The 18764-nt window shown below is 40.6% G+C and overlaps 3 protein-coding genes across 3 annotated transcripts; 2 read left to right on the forward strand and 1 right to left on the reverse strand.

Moving 5' to 3' along the window:
- The first annotated feature begins 597 nt into the window (after nt 1-597).
- LOC6501554 lies at nt 598-4251 on the forward strand. Its single transcript, XM_001955429.4, has 4 exons — nt 598-1303; nt 1425-1689; nt 1742-2353; nt 2412-4251. The coding sequence occupies exons 1-4, from the start codon at nt 822-824 to the stop codon at nt 4092-4094; spliced, it is 3042 nt and encodes a 1013-aa protein (XP_001955465.1). The 5' UTR covers nt 598-821; the 3' UTR covers nt 4095-4251.
- A 2602-nt stretch (nt 4252-6853) lies between these two features.
- LOC26513975 lies at nt 6854-7450 on the reverse strand. The gene is made up of 2 exons (XM_014911749.3): nt 7366-7450; nt 6854-7309 (listed from the first exon to the last, which is right to left on the reverse strand). Exons 1-2 carry the CDS (start codon nt 7429-7431, stop codon nt 6950-6952), a joined length of 426 nt encoding a protein of 141 aa, XP_014767235.1. The 5' UTR covers nt 7432-7450; the 3' UTR covers nt 6854-6949.
- Nucleotides 7451-12179: 4729 nt separating this feature from the next.
- On the forward strand, nt 12180-13221 carry LOC6501555 (protein lifeguard 1). The gene has a single exon (XM_001955430.4). The coding sequence runs from the start codon at nt 12279-12281 to the stop codon at nt 13068-13070; it is 792 nt and encodes a 263-aa protein (XP_001955466.2). The 5' UTR covers nt 12180-12278; the 3' UTR covers nt 13071-13221.
- Nucleotides 13222-18764: the final 5543 nt, after the last annotated feature.

The raw sequence follows: 18764 nt of genomic DNA on the forward strand, positions 1-18764 counted from the left end.
GGCTCTGTGGGCCATGGCGGTAGTGGACATTGGTAAAGCTCTTCTAGTCAACAACCAGGCCTGCGACCGAAACCTACGATTCAATTATTTAATTATACAATTTGCATTAAATTTCAATAAAAATCTGCTCATTTAAACTGTGTGCATTTATTTAATTTCAACATTTTTAATAAATTATAAAAAGGGGGCTCGTCTTGCCTCTTAAAAAAATTAGGTCACTTTCCTTAATGTTTAATATGTTTAAATAAGCATTCATAAAATGAATAATTAATAAGCTATAACGATGAAATTAGTATAATTTCCAGGGTGTTTTTTTTTGTTAATTTGAATTTAAGATAAACATGCGCGAATTGTAGAACGTGTATTTAAAATTATTCCTTTATGAATAATTTATGAATCATCAAGAAACAGGTGTTATTATAATGGTTAGAGGTGCCTATCTTATTTTCGAGTTTATTTAAAGTTATAATCTCTGTGACTCATCGTCTGGAGAAATTGGAACTTATAATTATAATTATATCAATTACAAGGAACAATTATAAAATAACTAACCCGAAAACCCGATCACAGTAGCCCAGACTATAAAAATGTCAAACGAGGTTAGCTGGTTTCCTATTTTCTATATTTTCATTGGTTGAAGTCGGGTTTCATTTTAAGCTCACACAATTTTACAGATCAGTTCAGTATTAGATTTATAGTAGTGGTTTTCCAAAAAAATCTAAAGTATAAAAATTCAATAAATACGGCCTGCAAACTATAAAACATTTTAGACAAAATACAAAAATTGTAGATAATAAACCAATCAAAAATAGCAGTTCAAAATGGGTCCAAAAGAAGAGCCTGCACCACCAGTGGCCGAGGCCGAGGATAAGAATCCAAAGAAACCGGAACCACTTCCCACCTTCGTGTTTGATTTGATTGTGAACAGTGTTGTGTCCAATGAGATGGAGTTCTCCGATCCTACCAAGCTCGAAATCACAGCAAATTTTTTCAAAACCACCATACCTCTGACTCCTAGCATGATTAATGTCGATGAGTTCAAGGAGAATGCCGGCTTGCAGTTCCAAAAGGATCCAAAAGAAGTCCGAAAGGATGTCGGCTCCTGCGGTATATCCTTTACGGTGTCGTACGACAAGAAAACTATTGGCACTGGCCAGGCCTCTTTCCCGCCACCCCTGGTGGAGACCATCGACAAGGAAATGCCCGACTTTCTCCACTCGGACTCCATTAGGCTGAGTCGAGGCACCAACGCTACCGGAAAACTGGACTTTCAATGCCGGATGGTCGTCTTGTGTTTGACAGAGTAAGTTAGAAAATGAATTTATTTTATAAAACTATATCTGTTACACAAAGTTATAATGTTTTCATATTAAATATCCATACACTTTATTAATTTTATAAAAAATGTATTATTGAAACCTTAGAGTAGTGGAGAGCGAATGCAAACGCAACATGGACAAGAGCATAAGTCCTCAGGACATCATGTTCGTGTTGGGTGAGTCGCAGGTGTGTCCTGCAGCCATCGAGCCTTGTCCAAATGCCTTCCAGGCATTTCCAGAGGAGGAAGGTGATGAACACCTTAACCTGGATCTTAACCGCTATCGGAGCGCGGGCGGAGGCGGTGGCATCAAGCCCTACGATATAATGACAGACAATGGATCCGGAATACCAGCCTGCTGTGAACTAAAGGTGGGTATAATACCTGTGTAATGTTTAAAACTTTAATTATGTTTCTCCTTAGAAAATGGCCATTGAATACGAGAGAATGATTGACTCGATAACCAAACGAACTGGCCCACCGCCACCTAAGCCACCATGTCGTGATCCCACCGACGAAGCCATCTTCGGTATGAGTCCGTGCCGCTGTCCTTCGGAGCCGCCCATGTTCATGCCCGATCTTCCGGAGCCTCCGAACAAGCCGTGCTTTGTCTATCTACCTGCTGTCAAAGAAGCGAAGCCCGACTTTTGTGATAAGAATATGATTCCGGTCCCGATTTCTGACTGCGCTGGGGAGCAGTCTGGCATCAAGCCTATTCGTTTTTGTCCCATTTGCTTGACCAATATGTCCTGGATGCCAAAGTTTGCCGCCTGCCCGAAGTGTGGCGTTAAGCCCATGCCCGTGGTGGAGGAACGACACAAAGAAAAAAAGATCTCGGCTGACCAGATTTTGCTCGAGTTTCTGGGAAAGCCTCCACCCACGTTAGACGACTACTGTGTGGATCCTTGCGAGAAGGCCAAGCAGGAGAAAAATAAAGCCGAAGAAGACGAATGTCCTCCCTGCCGGTGCACCTGCAAATACGGAAAGATGTGTGCTCATTGCCGCATACGCAAGCTATGTGCCGATATCTTTAAGGTGAGTCCTTATACATTCTAGCCAGAATACTGAATTATTCCATATCCATATTCCATAGGTGGATCGCATGGAGCCCAAGTGCCCCAAAGTAGAACCCAAGGATTCAGAAGACTTCTGTGTGGTGAACAAAAGCTCGGACGACTGTCGACCGTATTTGGCAAAAGTGTTTTCCGAACTGCGGGATCTTTACGATATCAAGGACACCAAGAAGATGTCGGAGCTGGATGAAAACTGTGAACGAGTCGTGCCGAAGTCGGCTGAAAAGTCAAAACAAGATACTCAAGCGAAGAAGTCCAAGGAAGAGGGACGAACAGACAGCAAGCCCGTGTATATTCCAGCCAACAATAAGGGTCATATTTCCAGCCGACACAAGCAGTGTGTTCGACAATCGGGCTTCGTGTCCCGTCGGCATGGCTGGGCCTGGAGCAAGAGCTTTGAGGCCAAGAAACGGGGCTGGCGACCCGGAGCCATAAGAAAGCCAATCAAGCATTTGATGAAATTCTTCCTAGAGCAGTCTCCGCAGGATAATGCGTTTGGCAAGTGTAAGGATGCAGCGACCTTGGAGCGGGAAAAGGAGCTGGCTGCCCCCGTACTGAATGTCTGCAAGAAGAACGGCGAGATCTTCATCACACTGAGACCACTGAGCACGTTGGGCGTGCGCCAGAAACCGATCACTTTCCGTATAGTAAAGAGTGAACTGGCCGTGGCTCTGAGCCAGATCAAGCGCAAGCTGAAGGACAAGGGCTTCCGAAAATGCACCTGCCACCAGACACTGATGATGTGCGAGTGCCGTAGTGCCTTGGAGAAGGCTCACCTCCAACGGGCACTGAACAGAGAGTGCCGGCGCCACAGCATTCCTCCGGCTGGCGACCATTTGGTGCTCACCGATACCAGTGAAAGCGACATGGAGTACGACTTCGATGTGACCCCTCCGGCAGGCACTCAGCAACCATGTTCTCGGCCGAAACCAAGGACCGTGAATCACGGTACCCAGCACAATCCGAAGGAAATGGGTCCACCTCCGAAGTATCCAAAGAAGATTACGCCCTACTGGAAACCCTATGATTGCGCTGTGGGCGATCGCTACATGGGCACCGCCATGGGCCTGCCCGGTGAGCAGGTCTTCGAGGATGGCCTCTTCGGTCTACTGGGCGGCGGACCGCACGGCCCAAATCCCATGCCCTGCGGCAGGCCTCGGTTGGGCGCTGCTTGGGGAACCGGTGGCGGCTTTTCTGCAATGTTCGGCGGAGGTCGCGGCCGTGGTGGACCTGGCGGACCGGGCGGACCCGGTGGATTTGGTGGCATGGGTGGCGGTCCCGGTGGTGGTTTAGGTGGCCAATTGGCTGGGATACCCGGTGCTAATAAGCTTTTCCCGAAAAAAGGCGGCAAGGCTGGTCCCATTCCAGTTCGTTATCCGAAGCGGTTCCTCAAACCGGCGGAGGATGCGGCCAAGGCGGCCATACAGGCGGAGAAGGATGCGATTATGAAGAAGAAGAAGGGCATCGACATGATCAAATATCTGCAAAAGGAGGGCACCCTGAAGCGGCCATGGAATCCCGACGAGGGCAAGGACATGCGGCCGAAGAAGAAAAAGTACGGGTCCGATGGGCTAACAGATGGCCAGAGGAAACGCATGCTCCTTCTGTCCAGTCCAGCTCCTCTGCTCTGCCAGATACCGAGACGTGGCAAGGCATACAATCCTTGCGTCGATCCTTGTCGATACGAATTTTGCTGCCGATAACAAATGGCCCAATTGTATTGAAAAGCTCTCTTGGCATTATAAAATACTGTTGAATCAGAATCCATGCTAAACAAAAATCTTTCGCATCAATATGACTGTTTGTTTTTAGTCCCGGAAGCCATCAAATATAATAAATATTGCAAATTTTCCTAAAGTATCTTAAGTCAATATATCGCAATATTAAGAAAATCCGAAAGGGATCAAATGTTATGTTTGGTGATTTTCCCCTCCGCATACCCGTAATATGCATGAAATATGGCAATTTCAATTAGTTTTTAGTGCCGCCGACAAACTACCAGATGGACGGACGGTCGGGGGGATTTAATTCCGTAAGCCCAACAGCTTGTTTGCGTTATTATAACAGCATTTTGGATTGCCAACGACATCGGCAAATCGAGTTGAGTTTAGGGAAGTACGACGAAGAGCGGTGCCGGGTGGTGTGGAGGCAGAGATTGAAAATGTTGTCTGTGCAGTTAATTAAATGGCAGGCACGCACGACCCAAGGGAGGATATCGGGGTATGGTACTCCATAATACACCAGATAGCAACTGAAACACACACAGCAATACAACCACATACGGAATAATAGTACATTAATGGCGAAATGCTAATATATGCAAAATACCTAAGCTGATTAGCCCAGAACGCTTCATATCCATAACTCTGATGGAACATACAAGTTTATAGTCAGCCAATAAAGGGAGAAACCAAGTTGTTTCAAAGCATTGAAGAAAATACATTATTAAAAATATTTTTTTAAACTGCAATATTTATAAAAAAAAAACCTTGAGCCTACTTTGAAAAAACTCTCCCAACAGGGACTTCTACCTCTAAATGCAGTTTTGCCAATTCCCTCGAGATATCCTAACAAGCCCAAAGGATTCAAATTGAGCCAATTTATTAGTCCCTTCACAAAGGTCTCAAATTTACACAAGGAGAACACGAAAATTTTAATTATACAAATTACGCCAATTAAGTGGGGAAAGCAAAAATGCAAAAAAGTTCATTTTCAGCCTGAAATATTTTGACTCGTAAATTAGGCAAAGAAAAAGATATCTTACCTTTCTTAACTTAAAGAAGAATGGAAAAGAACAAATAAAAATAAAAGGATTCTTAGGCTGTCGTGGAAAAACAAATCTTTAAAAATGTAAACCTGAAATGAACGTGAAATAAAAATATGTAAAATATGAAATACTTTAACTTCAAAAACTCCACAGTTGTCTCTTTTCGAGTAATTTTTTTATGGCTTTTTAGGAATAAAAAGCCTAATAAATTGCGCAACAAATTTGAGATATGAACCGCTGTCACGGGCGGAAATATTTAATAGGACACTTACCAGGTGACGGGACCAAATTTGCAGCATAAACGACAGCAACAGATAGGCATGAAATTATTCCAAAATTTTGACACTTTTTGGCTAAACAATATGAGGGAGAGATTGTGGAAGGGATGCACAAATGATTAAAATATTCGCAATTATGTTTTGGGGCGGGTAACCCTTGTCCTCGTTACATAATTCATTGGACAGCGAGGGTCGATATTTTGGGGCAAACCCTGTTGAATATTTTATTTAATGGGATTTTTAATTTGACGCTTTAAAGTCAACACGGTGGTCGGGGGCACCGTGGCTAAAAAAGCAAAGGTAAACGCATTTTGGCACTCCATAAATCAAACAAGCTGGTGTTTCTGCTGGCGAATTGTTGATACCCTGGACAAAAGCAAAATAAAGACGAATATTTACACAGGCCAATGCTGACCAGTATCGTTGTATGCCACATCTTGCCACAGAATGGCCAAGAGCCCAACAGCCCAACTGCCAGTCATGTCGGTGGCCATTCGGTCTGGCAGTTAACATCCGTTTCCGTCAGCACAAACAAAGCTTTTATCAGACATAAAACGGCGAAATGCCCGGGCGCGTTAAGGAAATATTGTACTATAAAATGGGGAAAAGTGGAGTGCCCTGTACTTTGGGAAGTGAAGTCCTCTTTTAGGGCAAAGAAGGGCCGCTGTCCGAGACACTTTATCATCATTTGTCAATTAGTTGCACTACCTTTCGTCCATCCAGCTAACCGGCCGGGCTCGGCAGGAAGTCTCTAAAGTCCAGCCTTGGGCCAAGTCCATTAGCAGAGCCAAGTTATTTGCTGCATAATTCATAATAATTATGCCAGCAGATTTGTGATGCCCCCCGAGAAACTTTCCAACTGTCCAAATTAAGCTGCGTCGTTTTCTTATAAATATATTTCGGTTTGCACGCCTTTGCCAAACTTTGGCTTCGCTTTTGGCACTTTTCGCAATTTTAGAACAGCTGTGCGAATTTCAGTTTCGTTTCAGCTGTCAAAGGATATCAGCGCACACCTGCTGTCCGCCCACTGTCCTTTGCCCTTTGCCCACCGCCTTTCTGCTTTAAGCTAAATGCCATAATGCCAAAATGCCAGATGTGCTTTCGCTGCAAATTGCGATTTAATGAATATTCGATTGCAACATTTTAATTGCCGCCTCGACACGCTTGCATGCAACTTGGGTTGCACACGCAACTTGCGGGCTAGGGGCGGAGAAGAAAGAGTCGAGGGCTTGTGCCTCGCAACCGTTGCTCTAATTAACGGCACAATACGCTGGCGACAACGCTGCGTATGAGCAACGACTGTGACTTGGCAATGTAATCGGAGTAAGCTCCACGCGTCTCGTGCCCGAGTGGGCGCCTTGGGGGAGCCTGCACTTGGGGAAAAATTAAATAAATTTAGATCCATGGAATGCTTCTCTTTAGGTTTTTGATCTATTTATTTTATAATTTTTAAATAGTTTATTAAAGCATTACGTTACCTCTTTGTTTTCACGTTTTCTTTTAAGAAGTCAATTTATCCGATTTTATTTCCAGTTTTCTGGTAACAATGTAATAATTGAACACCCAATTCACACTTTTTAGTATATTGCATCGAATGACACTGCTCTTCTGCTTTTTTTACGGACTCCATTTTCGCCGGAGTCAGGTTATCGCCCAAGCTTTGTCTTAGCTTGGATGGATTGATCTTGCCATTTATAATGAAGGACCCCTTTTCCATCATGCAATGCAAGAGACACATCTGCACTAATCTTTTTCTTTCTTTAGGAAGGGTTTTAACATCTCGGGCATCTTGCTCTTTGATTCCGTACTTCTTGATCATACAGCCCTCAATTATGTCACCCACAACTACTTTTTCCAAAATTTCTGCAGTTATCTGAATGGGGAGTATGTTATTTAAAAGTCTTTAATAAGGTCTCAGGAGAACACTACCTTTTCGGCAGAACACAAAGAAGCACAGACGGCCACCAAGAAGCCCAAGAAAGACAGTAGATTCATTTTAAAAACTGTAAGCCTATTTTCGAGTGGTTATACCATTTTATAAGTTTTTCAATTTCACATTTTAACCTCATTAGTTCAAGTTCATTTTAACAGTTTTATAGATGGCGAGTAATTTGATATGGATATCAAATTATAGTCAGTTATTTTTAATTTATCGTGTTTGCTAGTAAAGTTGCTGTATAAATAGTATAAATATGTATATTTTTCAATTTCAAGTATATCCGAACTATACTTTTCAGTGTCCATTACGTGAAACAGATGCTTTTGCTTTCACACTCAACTCCTTGCCAAAATAACAAACTGCCAAACCCGAAAAATACTGAAACAAACATTATGTTATCAAGAGCTTTACGATTCCATTAAAGGCTAAAAGGAAATGTCAACTAGAAAAAGGACATCAACTCTAGAGTTTTGGGATTTTATTTAGTTTGTCAGAAAACTTCTAAAAGGACTAAACCCAATTTCGTCCGAGATTATATTTGAAAAACATATTCCGAATTTGGAGCATTTTTTCTGCATGATTGCCTTAACCAACATGGTTATTCCAAATGATCCTATTATTATGCAACAATATGGGTCACCAGAGTGGATTGTAAAAAAAAGGAGCCCTAAGAGCTTACGCATTCGAGTTTGTCAACGAACTGTGCTTTCTGTGGGTGTCACAACCCAACTATATAATTCTAAAAACCAAATTTTCTTACTACCAACTCTCCCAGGCTCGCAACAAAAAATATTCGCACACCCAACGACCCCCGAGAGCTGCTTGCTTGCAATAAAATATTTATTCATTCATGCGTGCAAACAAGTGCGCGGAAAATTTCGCTTATTTTTATGAAACTCAAAAACCCCAAATAAAATAAATCCCAATGGCAATTGCTTCTTTGTGCTGGCAGTTCCGGCGTTTCGTTTTACAAGTTGGATAGTGTCTGCATTGAAAACGGTGGAAATATCCTGTACGTATTGTGTGTATCAATCAAAACCTTTTTGTGTTTAAAAGCCGAGCTTATGAAGTTTGCAATATTTAGATAATCCTTTCAGCTAGCTCCAAACCAATTTCCTTGGCTAAAATCCAATTTATTCAAAATTAAAAACTCAATAATCCCTAAAAGCCTTTTTGTTTTAGAACAAAACTTATCCCCGAATCTGTGTTTAGTGAACTGTTCCATGTGCTGTTGATTGATTTACAATTTTCCCATCTATTTTCATTTCATTTTTATGGCCCACTGGCCCAAGGGGATAAGCATTTGTCATCAGTTTTTAGCAATAAAGGATTAAATGAATAGTAAAATGAAACCAAATAATAAAACTTGAAAAACAAGAGGCTAAGCCAGAGCCGAACAAAATGTCATTTGGCTGGATAGACGTGTTGGCATTTAAAAGGTGTAAGGATATCAAATTGGATATCCAATCAAATGCGGGCCACAATGCAATTAAAATATAGACGATATATATTAAATGGGATATTGAGGGCCGAAGGCTTCCATCCAGCTGATGGGAAAGTGAATTTCAATTAAACGAAACCGCCCGAAAAATAGCCCAACAAATAAGTGTCAGGCAGCCAAAGTTAAAATTCAATTAAACGAAAGTTAGCCCGAACATAAATGCCTCACATTCTTTCCACTTATGTGGAGAAGATATGGTTAAAAGAGCAAACTTGGCTAAAACTGCATACGGTCAAAAGGGGCATAGGGTTAAAGGGGTGCCCAAGGAGCAGCTGTAAGTCCTGACTGTCACTGACTGATTTTCCCTCATCTCCGGCGCCAGCCTTCATTCTCCAAACTTCCAGTCTCTTGCTCCGTATCCTTGGAATCCTCGTGTCTGAGTGCGTTCAATGATGAGCCAATGGCCATGAACTTTATGGACATTTTGCGGTTAAACTTTGCCACTTTCACCTCTTTGTCTGTGTGTGCTCGAGTTTGTGTGTTAGCGTGTGTGTTTATTGCAAATATTTTTGCTTGCTTCAAAAATATTTGTCCTCCTAGAGGAGCAATGGCAGTCGATTTCAGTCTAGCTGAAAATTGTGAACTGCAAGCAGCCGCCGGCTAGCAGCAGAATGTGCAGCATATTAAACACTCTTTCCAAACTCACACACATCGCTTTTGATTTTGCATTAAGTCAGTGAACTGAAGAGGGCATTAAGCTGCCAATTTGCATGACAGAAGGATCAGTCCTGGACTCTGTTGGAGCCATGAAAATGTGAAATGCAAATGTAAGTGGAAAACATACTCATAAAAATTATTGCATATCTTTTGGCGCACACGTGTCCTATTTTGTCTCATGTGCTTAAGGGATTCGATGAATTTTCGATGTCGCTGGCGAAGGCTTAAGACAGTTAAAAATAAACAAGATCTTAAATCATTCTCAAAGCAAAAACATTGCTTAAATATAAAACATTTTAAGTGAAAAATCTTACTAACATACAAACACAAATGTTATTCAAAATTAAAATTAATTGTTGCCCAGAGCTGGCACTGCATCAGAAATAAGGCACACAGTGTTGCAGTGAGTGAAGTTTCTTGCCCTTGGCGAATTATAAATTTTAATGACCTCGGAGAAGGGTTGCGGGTGGAAATATGAGGAGGGATATAAAAGGACCCGACAAAAAAATTCAACAATGACAAACAAGGAGAAAATAAAAGAGGAATAAAAATAAAATATTCCGTAATAATGCATAAAATAAAGGAAATGGGGCTCTGGCGAGAAGAATTGAGTTCTCAGCACACAAAAATTCACACGAAACGTCGATGGTTGTTTTCTGAAAAACTCAATGTGTTTGGGTGTGTTGGTGTGTCTCTGTGTGTGAATACATTTCTTGCCCTATTTTCGTATCGGGCTTTTTTCGCTTTTGGCCCCCAACATTCAACATCATCAAACGGACTGGCTGCAGCACATTTTTATCAACTTTAAATCCCCAAAATGAGATTTCTGTGGATTTGCATAGATTATACTGCAATGGCTCCCTTTTTAAAGTATAACTAAATACGGTTGTGGTCAGTGCTATGGAGTTGGGACTTCTTTTTAATTTATTTATACAATAATATTACACAAATTTAAATTTTTGTTTTATTGTCAGACACATAAACTTTGAATTAAGGCAATTTATTAACACAATTTATGAAAAATTAAAAGTTAACTTTCTTTGAAGCTATTATTTTGACCCCAGGTGCTGTCACTTTTCTTTCCGTACTGGTCACTGCTTTTTCGCAGTTAGTTGTTGCTTGTTCATGGGTTGTTTAGCATTTACTAAGCCAGAATCTCAGGAATCATCACATTTATTTTTCTTTTTCCGTCTTCAAGCACTTTTTGGCCAACACTCTGCTCCTGGACTCTTGACATCGATTTCCCCTAGACTTCTTTAGTTTGTTTTAGCTTGATTTTTTATATTTTTTATTGTGTGGTTTTGGGCCAAACCAGGCAAAGTTTATGTCGCTTGAAAACTCATTTAAAGTTTGAAAAGTGTTGATAGATGGCTGCCAGCCACGCCCCGTCTTGGAACTGGCTACCGCCCCATTTGCCCTTTGTTTTCATCTATTCTATTTTTTTCTCTCTGGCTGAGGTTGTTTTCATTAGCCAGGCATAGTGCTTTGGGGGAAAATCTTGCGACACGTGACGCACTTCAGCTTAGGGCTTAACTTTCCCAACCACCCAGAAAGCCGTCAAAAGGGAAAAAAACGGGAAAAAAGCAAACTTGTTGATAGTTGTACAACACACAAAAGCTTGGGGCTTTTAAAGTGGGAGGCGCTTAACTTTAAAACGCAACACGTGTAGGCCCGATGACACGGCCTAAATGGCGTTTTGATTGATGTGTGCCACAATAATGTCCTGAATTTCAGGCCAATTGACAAAACAGCCCTCACATATGAGTTGGCCTACTAAAATGTCAAGTTAATTTGTGTTGGGGATTTTTAAAATTTCATATCCTTTTAAATATTCACCCCGCATAAAAGGCTTTTTATGTTTCCCGTCCAATTTTGGGATTCGAGTTGGGTTGGTCAAAAGCCTGTCTTCAGTTGCCACAGAGGACTACGTCAACCTGGCCGGGCCAGGCAATCAGAAAATGCCAAGTGCAGTCCTCACTCGGTTTTATTTCGGCCACTCCAATCCCACAAAGGAGCCGAAAGTACTGAACACAGGATTCCGCTTTTAGCCAACCTTCACAAAAAATTCGTAAAAAGCTCTCAAATTTGCTGAATTTCCCCAAAGCGCAGAAGCGAAAGCGGGAAAGAGAAGGCCACAGCCCGAGAAGGACAGAGAGAGTGTGTGTGGGGGGAATCCCATATATTTTTTGGGTGGGACAGCACCACCTGTTGTTGTTGTTGCTGTGGCTTTTGACTAATCCAGCAGTAGGCAAGATCAAGCAGTAAACTTATGACCCACCCACCCAAGTGGCTTAAAGACGCTTAAAGTTGCCGTTCCATGGTCAGCCAGCATTTTGTATAATTTATTTCCTGAAAACTATTACTCACCCCAAAATCCATTTAATTAATCAAAGTGAATAGATAAATTTCAGTATCATTTGTTAATGGAAGTACTATGGAAAATGTTCAAATTAATATCGTTTGTCGTTTTAGCTTTAAAATAGGATTACTTTCGTTCGCTTTCATATAATTAAATTAAACCTCTTCACGTGGTAAAATACCGGTAAGGAACTCACATGTTCGCCATTTCATGGGTGAAAACCTAGAAAAAAATTGGAAATTTTCAAATGGCTTTTAACCAATACTTTGAATGAGGAAATATTAGCAATTACTTGTTGAAAATTTTATACCCACCTGTGATCCATACTTCAAACTCCAAGTCATAATATATAAAAAAAAGTGTAAATTTTGAGATTTTTGAACAAAATGCAAGTAGAAACTCAGCCAGTAATGTACTCGAACCACGGGCACCAAGGTGAGAGCATTATCTTGGGGCAATACGGACAATATGGCTCAAACCTCGATCCCGGCGAACAGCCAAAGGGCTTCGGATTCAGTAACGACAGCATCCGTCGTGGCTTTATTCGGAAGGTGTACCTAATCCTCTTGGGCCAGTTGGTCACATCCCTGGCGATAATCTCGATTATGGTCTTCAACACGGAACTCCAGTATGCTGTGGCGAGGAACCCATGGGTCCTGATGATATCCTTCATAATGACAATTGCCATTTTAGTGGTGCTGGTCTGCAACGAGGGCCTGCGTCGCCAGACGCCCGCCAACTTTGTGCTCCTGGTGTGTTTTACGATAGCCCAGTCCTTCTTGCTGGCCTCCGCCGCCTGTCACTACGCTCCGATGGAGGTTTTCCAAGCCGTATTGATTACGGCTGCAGTTTGCCTGGGGCTGACGCTCTTTGCCCTGCAAACGAGATATGACTTCACAATGTTGGGCGGCATTCTGGTGGCCAGTGTAATTATCCTGCTATTCTTCGGTATCGCCACCATGTTTGTGGGAGGTAGTTTGGCTTCCACTATATACGCCTCTATAAGTGCAGTGATATTTTCAGTTTATTTAATTTACGATACCCAGTTAATGATGGGCGGCAATCACAGATATTCAATCAGTCCCGAGGAGTATATTTTTGCCGCATTGAATCTCTATATCGATGTGGTGAATATATTCATGGACATTCTGAGACTAATCGGTGGATCAGACGGCTAAGAGAGTTAATAAAACGTCTCAATGCAAATACCTACATCTAAGCAATAAAAATGAATAATAAACCATTAACTATTGTTCCCGACACTTATGTCATTATTCACTTAACCAATTCGTCTGTCGAAAATAAATAAATCAAATTGTGCAGCATCAATTGAGCCGATTATTTATGTTTCAGTTAATAAATTACGAAAATAACAATGTATGGTGTAACAGGTGGAAATCCAGATCTTTCAGCTGCCAGTCCAAATTGTCAATTAAGTTATTAGTTCAGAACAATAAAACTGTCAAGACGGTAACAATATTAACATAAAGCTTACACAAATCAGATGCTGCGTGGCAAACTTTTGCAATAAATGTATCTGCCAATGTGCAGTGTTTCCGTAGCTGTATCTTTCTCTCCATCTGTGTATCCTCTCTGAATGTGTATAAGCACAAGTTCGGTTCCAACAAATCAACAGACCTCCGTACCAGCTGCTGCCAAAGGTATACATTTAATTACTAATTGACAGTCGCTTGACAGTTGGCTAAGCACATAGAACCAGCCAAATGGAGCAAGACATGAATTCCAGATTCAGACGTGCTGGGGTTTCGCGGCTGAAACTGATTCAATCTAGTTGTAGAATGAAAAATTATGATCAATGCTAAATTAAATGAATGGGGATAAGGATTCCGACCGATTTAGATAACCAATTGAAACTCCCAATAAAATGAAAAATAAATGGAAATTAAACTCTTACCTTAACTGGTAATGTATGTGCCCATAAAATTGAAGCATAAGAATGTATCGACAAGCATTTCTTTTCAGAACTAAATGGCTATATGGCTATAACTTATGGCTATAAGAATGTTATTTAAACAATGCCAATTCTTTTTGGCCAGAGATTCATGGACTGGCCGCACACTTGACCCACAAGTTTATGGAAAAGACAACTCTAGCGTAAGGTCATGGGTCAGGGAAATGACCCCTAAAAGTTTGCGGCCGGCCATCAATAAAAGTTGGCAGACCATTTCTGCGCTGGTACGCCTCCGGATCAGATAGTGGGCCAAAACAGAATCCGAAACCGAATCCGGGTCCAAATCGAAGAGTCCTTATCTTATGTGCTCATGCGACCGTGTCCATGATCCTTGGCCACAAAAAAGTTTCCTTTCCTTTGGCTGTGGCTCTACTCGCTTGGCTTTGCATCTGTTTCTGGTTGCCTGGCTTTTTATTTGTGTTTGTGTTTGGCCGTGTGGACAGTTTTGTTTCCTGTCAATGCTTTTGTCACTTTTCACACACCCACACATTAACGTGCAGGACACTCAATGGGACAGAAGAGGGCGCCCGCATTTTTTTTGTCACGTTTGTGGTTTATGTACAGACACTCACACATTTCCCGCTTTGCCGGCATGAAAAGTGGAAAAGCATCGCAAACTAACTGTGATTCATGTAAAACATGCACCACTCCAAATACACACACTCACTCATGTGTAATGCGTATACGTGGGGTCATGAGGAAAATCCCATTCCGTTTGCTCGAATTTTTTTTTCGCATTTACAACCCAGCAAGCTCACTCATTCATTCGCAGCTTGCATAAAGGCAACACTCGCCAAAAACTTTATGGTCATGAGCGGCATGACAAGGATTTTATTTCCACTTCTGGTTCAGTTTATATACTCTTTAGATAAACATTTGGGTAATTTTCTGCAAAGAGGTTACAACGGAAGTGTTCTATCTGAGGGAGTATATAAAAGCAACAATTTTACAAATTATACCTATTAAAAACAGTATCTATTTACCCAACTGGACAGTTTTTTTTTTATGATTTTTCATAAGTATCCCACAGTCGCATCTTTTCCTAAACAGTTCAACTTTTTTTTACAGCTTTCGGAAACTTTGACGCATATGTTCCGCGAAAGGAAAACGGGAAAATGGAGAAAATATTATGAATATTATATATAGGACATGTTGCAAGTGCGTTAATGAGTTTTTTGTTCCCGTTTGGAGCTTTGGCGACCCAATGTAATTAGTCGCCCATAGAAAAGGCCACCACCCTCATTTTGTTGCCATTAATCACAAACCAGCGACAGACAAGCGGTCTAAATGGTCAAAGGAGCACTGGGACAGTTAGACAGTTGACAAGAAACATGGCCAAGTTTTAGCTTGACACAGATTAAGTTGGAAAGGATTAGCACTAGAATGGCACATATTTAATAAGCTGGAAAAACTATTTTTCTGTTACCGTATTACTTATATTTGTGTTTTTAAGGATATTAGGTTTTGAGACCTTTAAGCTTTTATACTGTATTATATTTGAAGTTAATATTTACTTACTAGGCTTAGATCAGAAATATGAAAATAGACATTCGACATTACTCATACGCACTGTGTGCCTTCAGAAAAAGGCTTTGGTTTTCCATGTGAATCTATTCCTGGCATAGCCCAAATGCATCTTCCTTTTTCACAAATATTAGGAGTATTTCCTTTTTACAGTCGGCTGCTGATATCCGATATCAATTGAAACAGGGACTCAATCAAACATTTTTCATCCACATTCCGGTTCAGTGCTCAGTGCTCTCTACTCAACATCCTCAAGCATATCACTGCGTTTCCCAGTGCCCTGTCCAAAAATACCATTTTCCTCTCGTCCAATCAGGAAATTTTTCCCCATTTCAACGCCGTGTGCAGTTTATGTTGCAATCAAATTGTTTTTATCACATCCGCCCAACTAAACTGTAAACATTTGCAAGCAACACTTTTGCCAGTTCCGGTTTGCTGTTGGCTCGGAAAAACTATCCACTAAATCGAAAAAATAAGGAAGTGTAACAGAATGCACACTGAATATGAAGCTTGGATCAGGGCCGGTGTTATATAAAAAAGGGGAAAAGTTGATAACCAGGTTAAAAGTTGAAAACTTTTGTGAGCCAACTGCCATGTACTAAGTAACTTAATAAATTGTATTACAAACTCAATCAATAAATTTTCAATTTAGATTGTACTTTAATTTCTTTCTAATCCCTTTTAAATATAACTCCGCACTTTAAAAAGCCAATCCTCAGTCCACAAATAAGAACTGAAAGAAATCCTGCGAAGCTGCAGTGGAAAATTAGAAAAAATCCGAATGCAAATAGGAGCGTTTGTCGTTTCGTTTCCTTTTTTTTGTTTTTTGCTGGTCGAGGGGCATCCGAAAATTGTTTCGGTGGAGGCAAAGAAATTTGCAATCAAAGTTGAGAGATTTGGCAGCGCTTCTATTTTTTCGCCATTTTTTTTGTTTTTGTTTCTACTGCCGTTTTTTAGCCACATTTAAGTTGAGTTTAGAGGGTGTGTGTTTCGGAAAATTGAAAATCAAACTGACGGCGAAAATCAATTTATGTTTAGCTGAAGCTTCGGGAAACGGTTTCAGGGCACTGCTAATTGTTACCCTGAAAAGTTTAATGGAATTTTACCAATAAAAGGAGGAATAGGTCTCTAGGAATTTTTGTCCAATAATTTCCATTGCGGCAATGGTAATTCATGAAAATTTCAATCCATTTCCATTTTGTGGTAAGCTGCTTAAATGCGCCTTTGATCCAAAAGGACTAGAAACCTTGAGCTTCAACCGACAAACCCAAAACCGTGACCAAAACATCGCCAAACCAGAATATGTTGCCAATTTAGCTATTTTCTAGTGGTGTGTTTAAGCCTTATAGCTTGTTATAAACCATTAAAAATATTTTAAACCTCTTGTAAAAAATCGTTTATCCCATTAAGGTCATAATAATAAAATATTTTTTTTTGCCATAACATTTTTTTTTTATTTATTTAGCCACTTATTCAAGTCAGCACTACTTGTGTCTTTGTTGGAGGCAATTTTTGGTCGGACACGTGATGAGCATTAAAATCGTATTCAAATCCAAAAGCCAGCAAGTGACAAACAGGAGGAGAATTTGTAAAGACTTGAGGACTTTAGAGGCAGTCATGCACATAAACCGGACCCAAGCGTAGCTCCGGATTCAAACCATAAAGCAAGGACCCTGTAGAACACGGTCAATTTAACAAACCTATTTATTTATGAAAGCCAAAATGCATTTCGATTGTGGAACAATGAAATATGTGACCGAAATTCAATTGAAATCATCATGAAAGCCAATTGGTGAAGCAGTCACGTGTATTTTGGCCTAGACCTGAGTCAACAATAATAGGATTAATCAAAAAAATATATTAAACAATCAACTAAATTACTGTATCATTAGGAATTACCAATTTTTTTTACTGGAATTGCTGTAAAGGGTTTAAAAGGGTGGACCCTATTTTCCAGTTTATAGTTATTTTAATCCTTGGATATTTTCCCATTTCCCTCCAAGTATACATTTAATTACTTTCTCTTAAGAAATACATGTTATTCCAAGAAAGTCTGCTGATAGAATTTCTCCAGAACTTTTATTCAATGTGAGCTCCCCTTTTATTAAGGTTACTTTATCAAGACGCCGCTGGCTAAGTCATTTTTCAATTAGTTACTGCCGCCCAAAATTCAGCAGCGATTTCAGCTTTGATTCGCAAACTGTGTCAGCCACGCCCACAAGGATTAAACGCCCTCGCTGCAAAATATGACTGCAACATGGGGAATATAAGAAAGAAGTGGTAGCAAACAAGCAGGCAGGTTAATAACCGACATGCCTCGAAAAATTAATGGCAAACCATTTAGCCAAGTTTTTTTTGGTGCCACGCGACCGCCCAAAGGGAAATCCCCTCCGTCAAAAGAAAACCTCAGGGTGCAAATTATGCAGCAGACAGGGTAAAATCCAAACAGTGAATGGGAATGAAAACTTTGACTTAATTTGCGGCCGAGAAACAGGTGGAAACGTATACACAGGCAGAGGTGGCGGAGAAGACTGGCAATTTAATTAACGGAACCAGTTAAACATTCAAACACTGACACTAAGCCTGTCTCCCCCGACTGTCCCTGTAGTGTGCCACTCATCCCATTCTCAAGGTCCTTGGCCCCAGGAACTCTTGCTCGCTGGCGAGGACCTTTCACAACCCTCGTTCAACGGGCGGGGCATCAAATAAAAGTGCTCCGCTCAAGTGGTGCACGCAAAATAACTTAAAAGCCGCAAAGTGGCTGGCAAAAACTATTTAAGTTTATGCGATAACAACAATAAAGGGACAGGCCCCATTCCATTCGTTACCTCACTTTGCTTTTGAGATGGCAGGTTAGATATTTTCCCGCTTGAAAAGTTCCTGCGACAAGTTTCAATTTGGCAATAATAATAATATTAATAATGACAGTAAAGTGTCCTAGTCAAAGTTTGAGTCTTAGAGCTTTTTTATGGTTATGAAACTAAATTGTTTTTTTTTTTATTTTTGGGGCCAACTTGTAAAACTATGATTGCTTTAATCAAATTTTTACAATCGTAAGATAGTAAAGGGTAAGAAGTTAATAAAAAAAACTGGTTTAAAACATAATATTTTTATATAGATAATCTATAAAATTTTCATTGAAGAACACGTAAATATTTTTGTAAATAAATTTTGGGTCTGGAATCTGGAAAATCTGGAAAAATCTTTCAAGAGAATGCCATCCTTACATGAGAATACGTTTTCTAATGAAAAGAATTCCTTTTGCTTCGTTGTATTATCAGCCATTTTAGTTTCACTCCAAATGAGCCCAGCAACACTACGGACCACCATGTTTTCCACCCTTTTCTACGTGAATTTGTTGCATACTTCCAGGCGC

The sequence above is a fragment of the Drosophila ananassae genome, chromosome 2L, assembly GCF_017639315.1.
Source record: "Drosophila ananassae strain 14024-0371.13 chromosome 2L, ASM1763931v2, whole genome shotgun sequence".
Classification (NCBI taxonomy): Eukaryota; Metazoa; Arthropoda; class Insecta; order Diptera; family Drosophilidae; genus Drosophila; species Drosophila ananassae.

What these genes read in the sequence shown, in the direction of transcription:
- LOC26513975 (XM_014911749.3), bottom strand. Translation starts at nt 7,431, where the DNA reads ATGAATCTACTGTCTTTCTTGGGCTTCTTGGTGGCCGTCTGTGCTTCT. An exon ending in CTTTGTGTTCTGCCGAAAAG is followed by an intron (nt 7,310 to 7,365) that starts GTAGTGTTCTCC and finishes CTCCCCATTCAG; the next exon opens with ATAACTGCAGAAATTTTGGA.
- LOC6501554 (XM_001955429.4), top strand. Translation starts at nt 822, where the DNA reads ATGGGTCCAAAAGAAGAGCCTGCACCACCAGTGGCCGAGGCCGAGGAT. An exon ending in GTCGTCTTGTGTTTGACAGA is followed by an intron (nt 1,304 to 1,424) that starts GTAAGTTAGAAA and finishes TTGAAACCTTAG; the next exon opens with AGTAGTGGAGAGCGAATGCA. An exon ending in TATGTGCCGATATCTTTAAG is followed by an intron (nt 2,354 to 2,411) that starts GTGAGTCCTTAT and finishes CATATTCCATAG; the next exon opens with GTGGATCGCATGGAGCCCAA.
- LOC6501555 (XM_001955430.4), top strand. Translation starts at nt 12,279, where the DNA reads ATGCAAGTAGAAACTCAGCCAGTAATGTACTCGAACCACGGGCACCAA.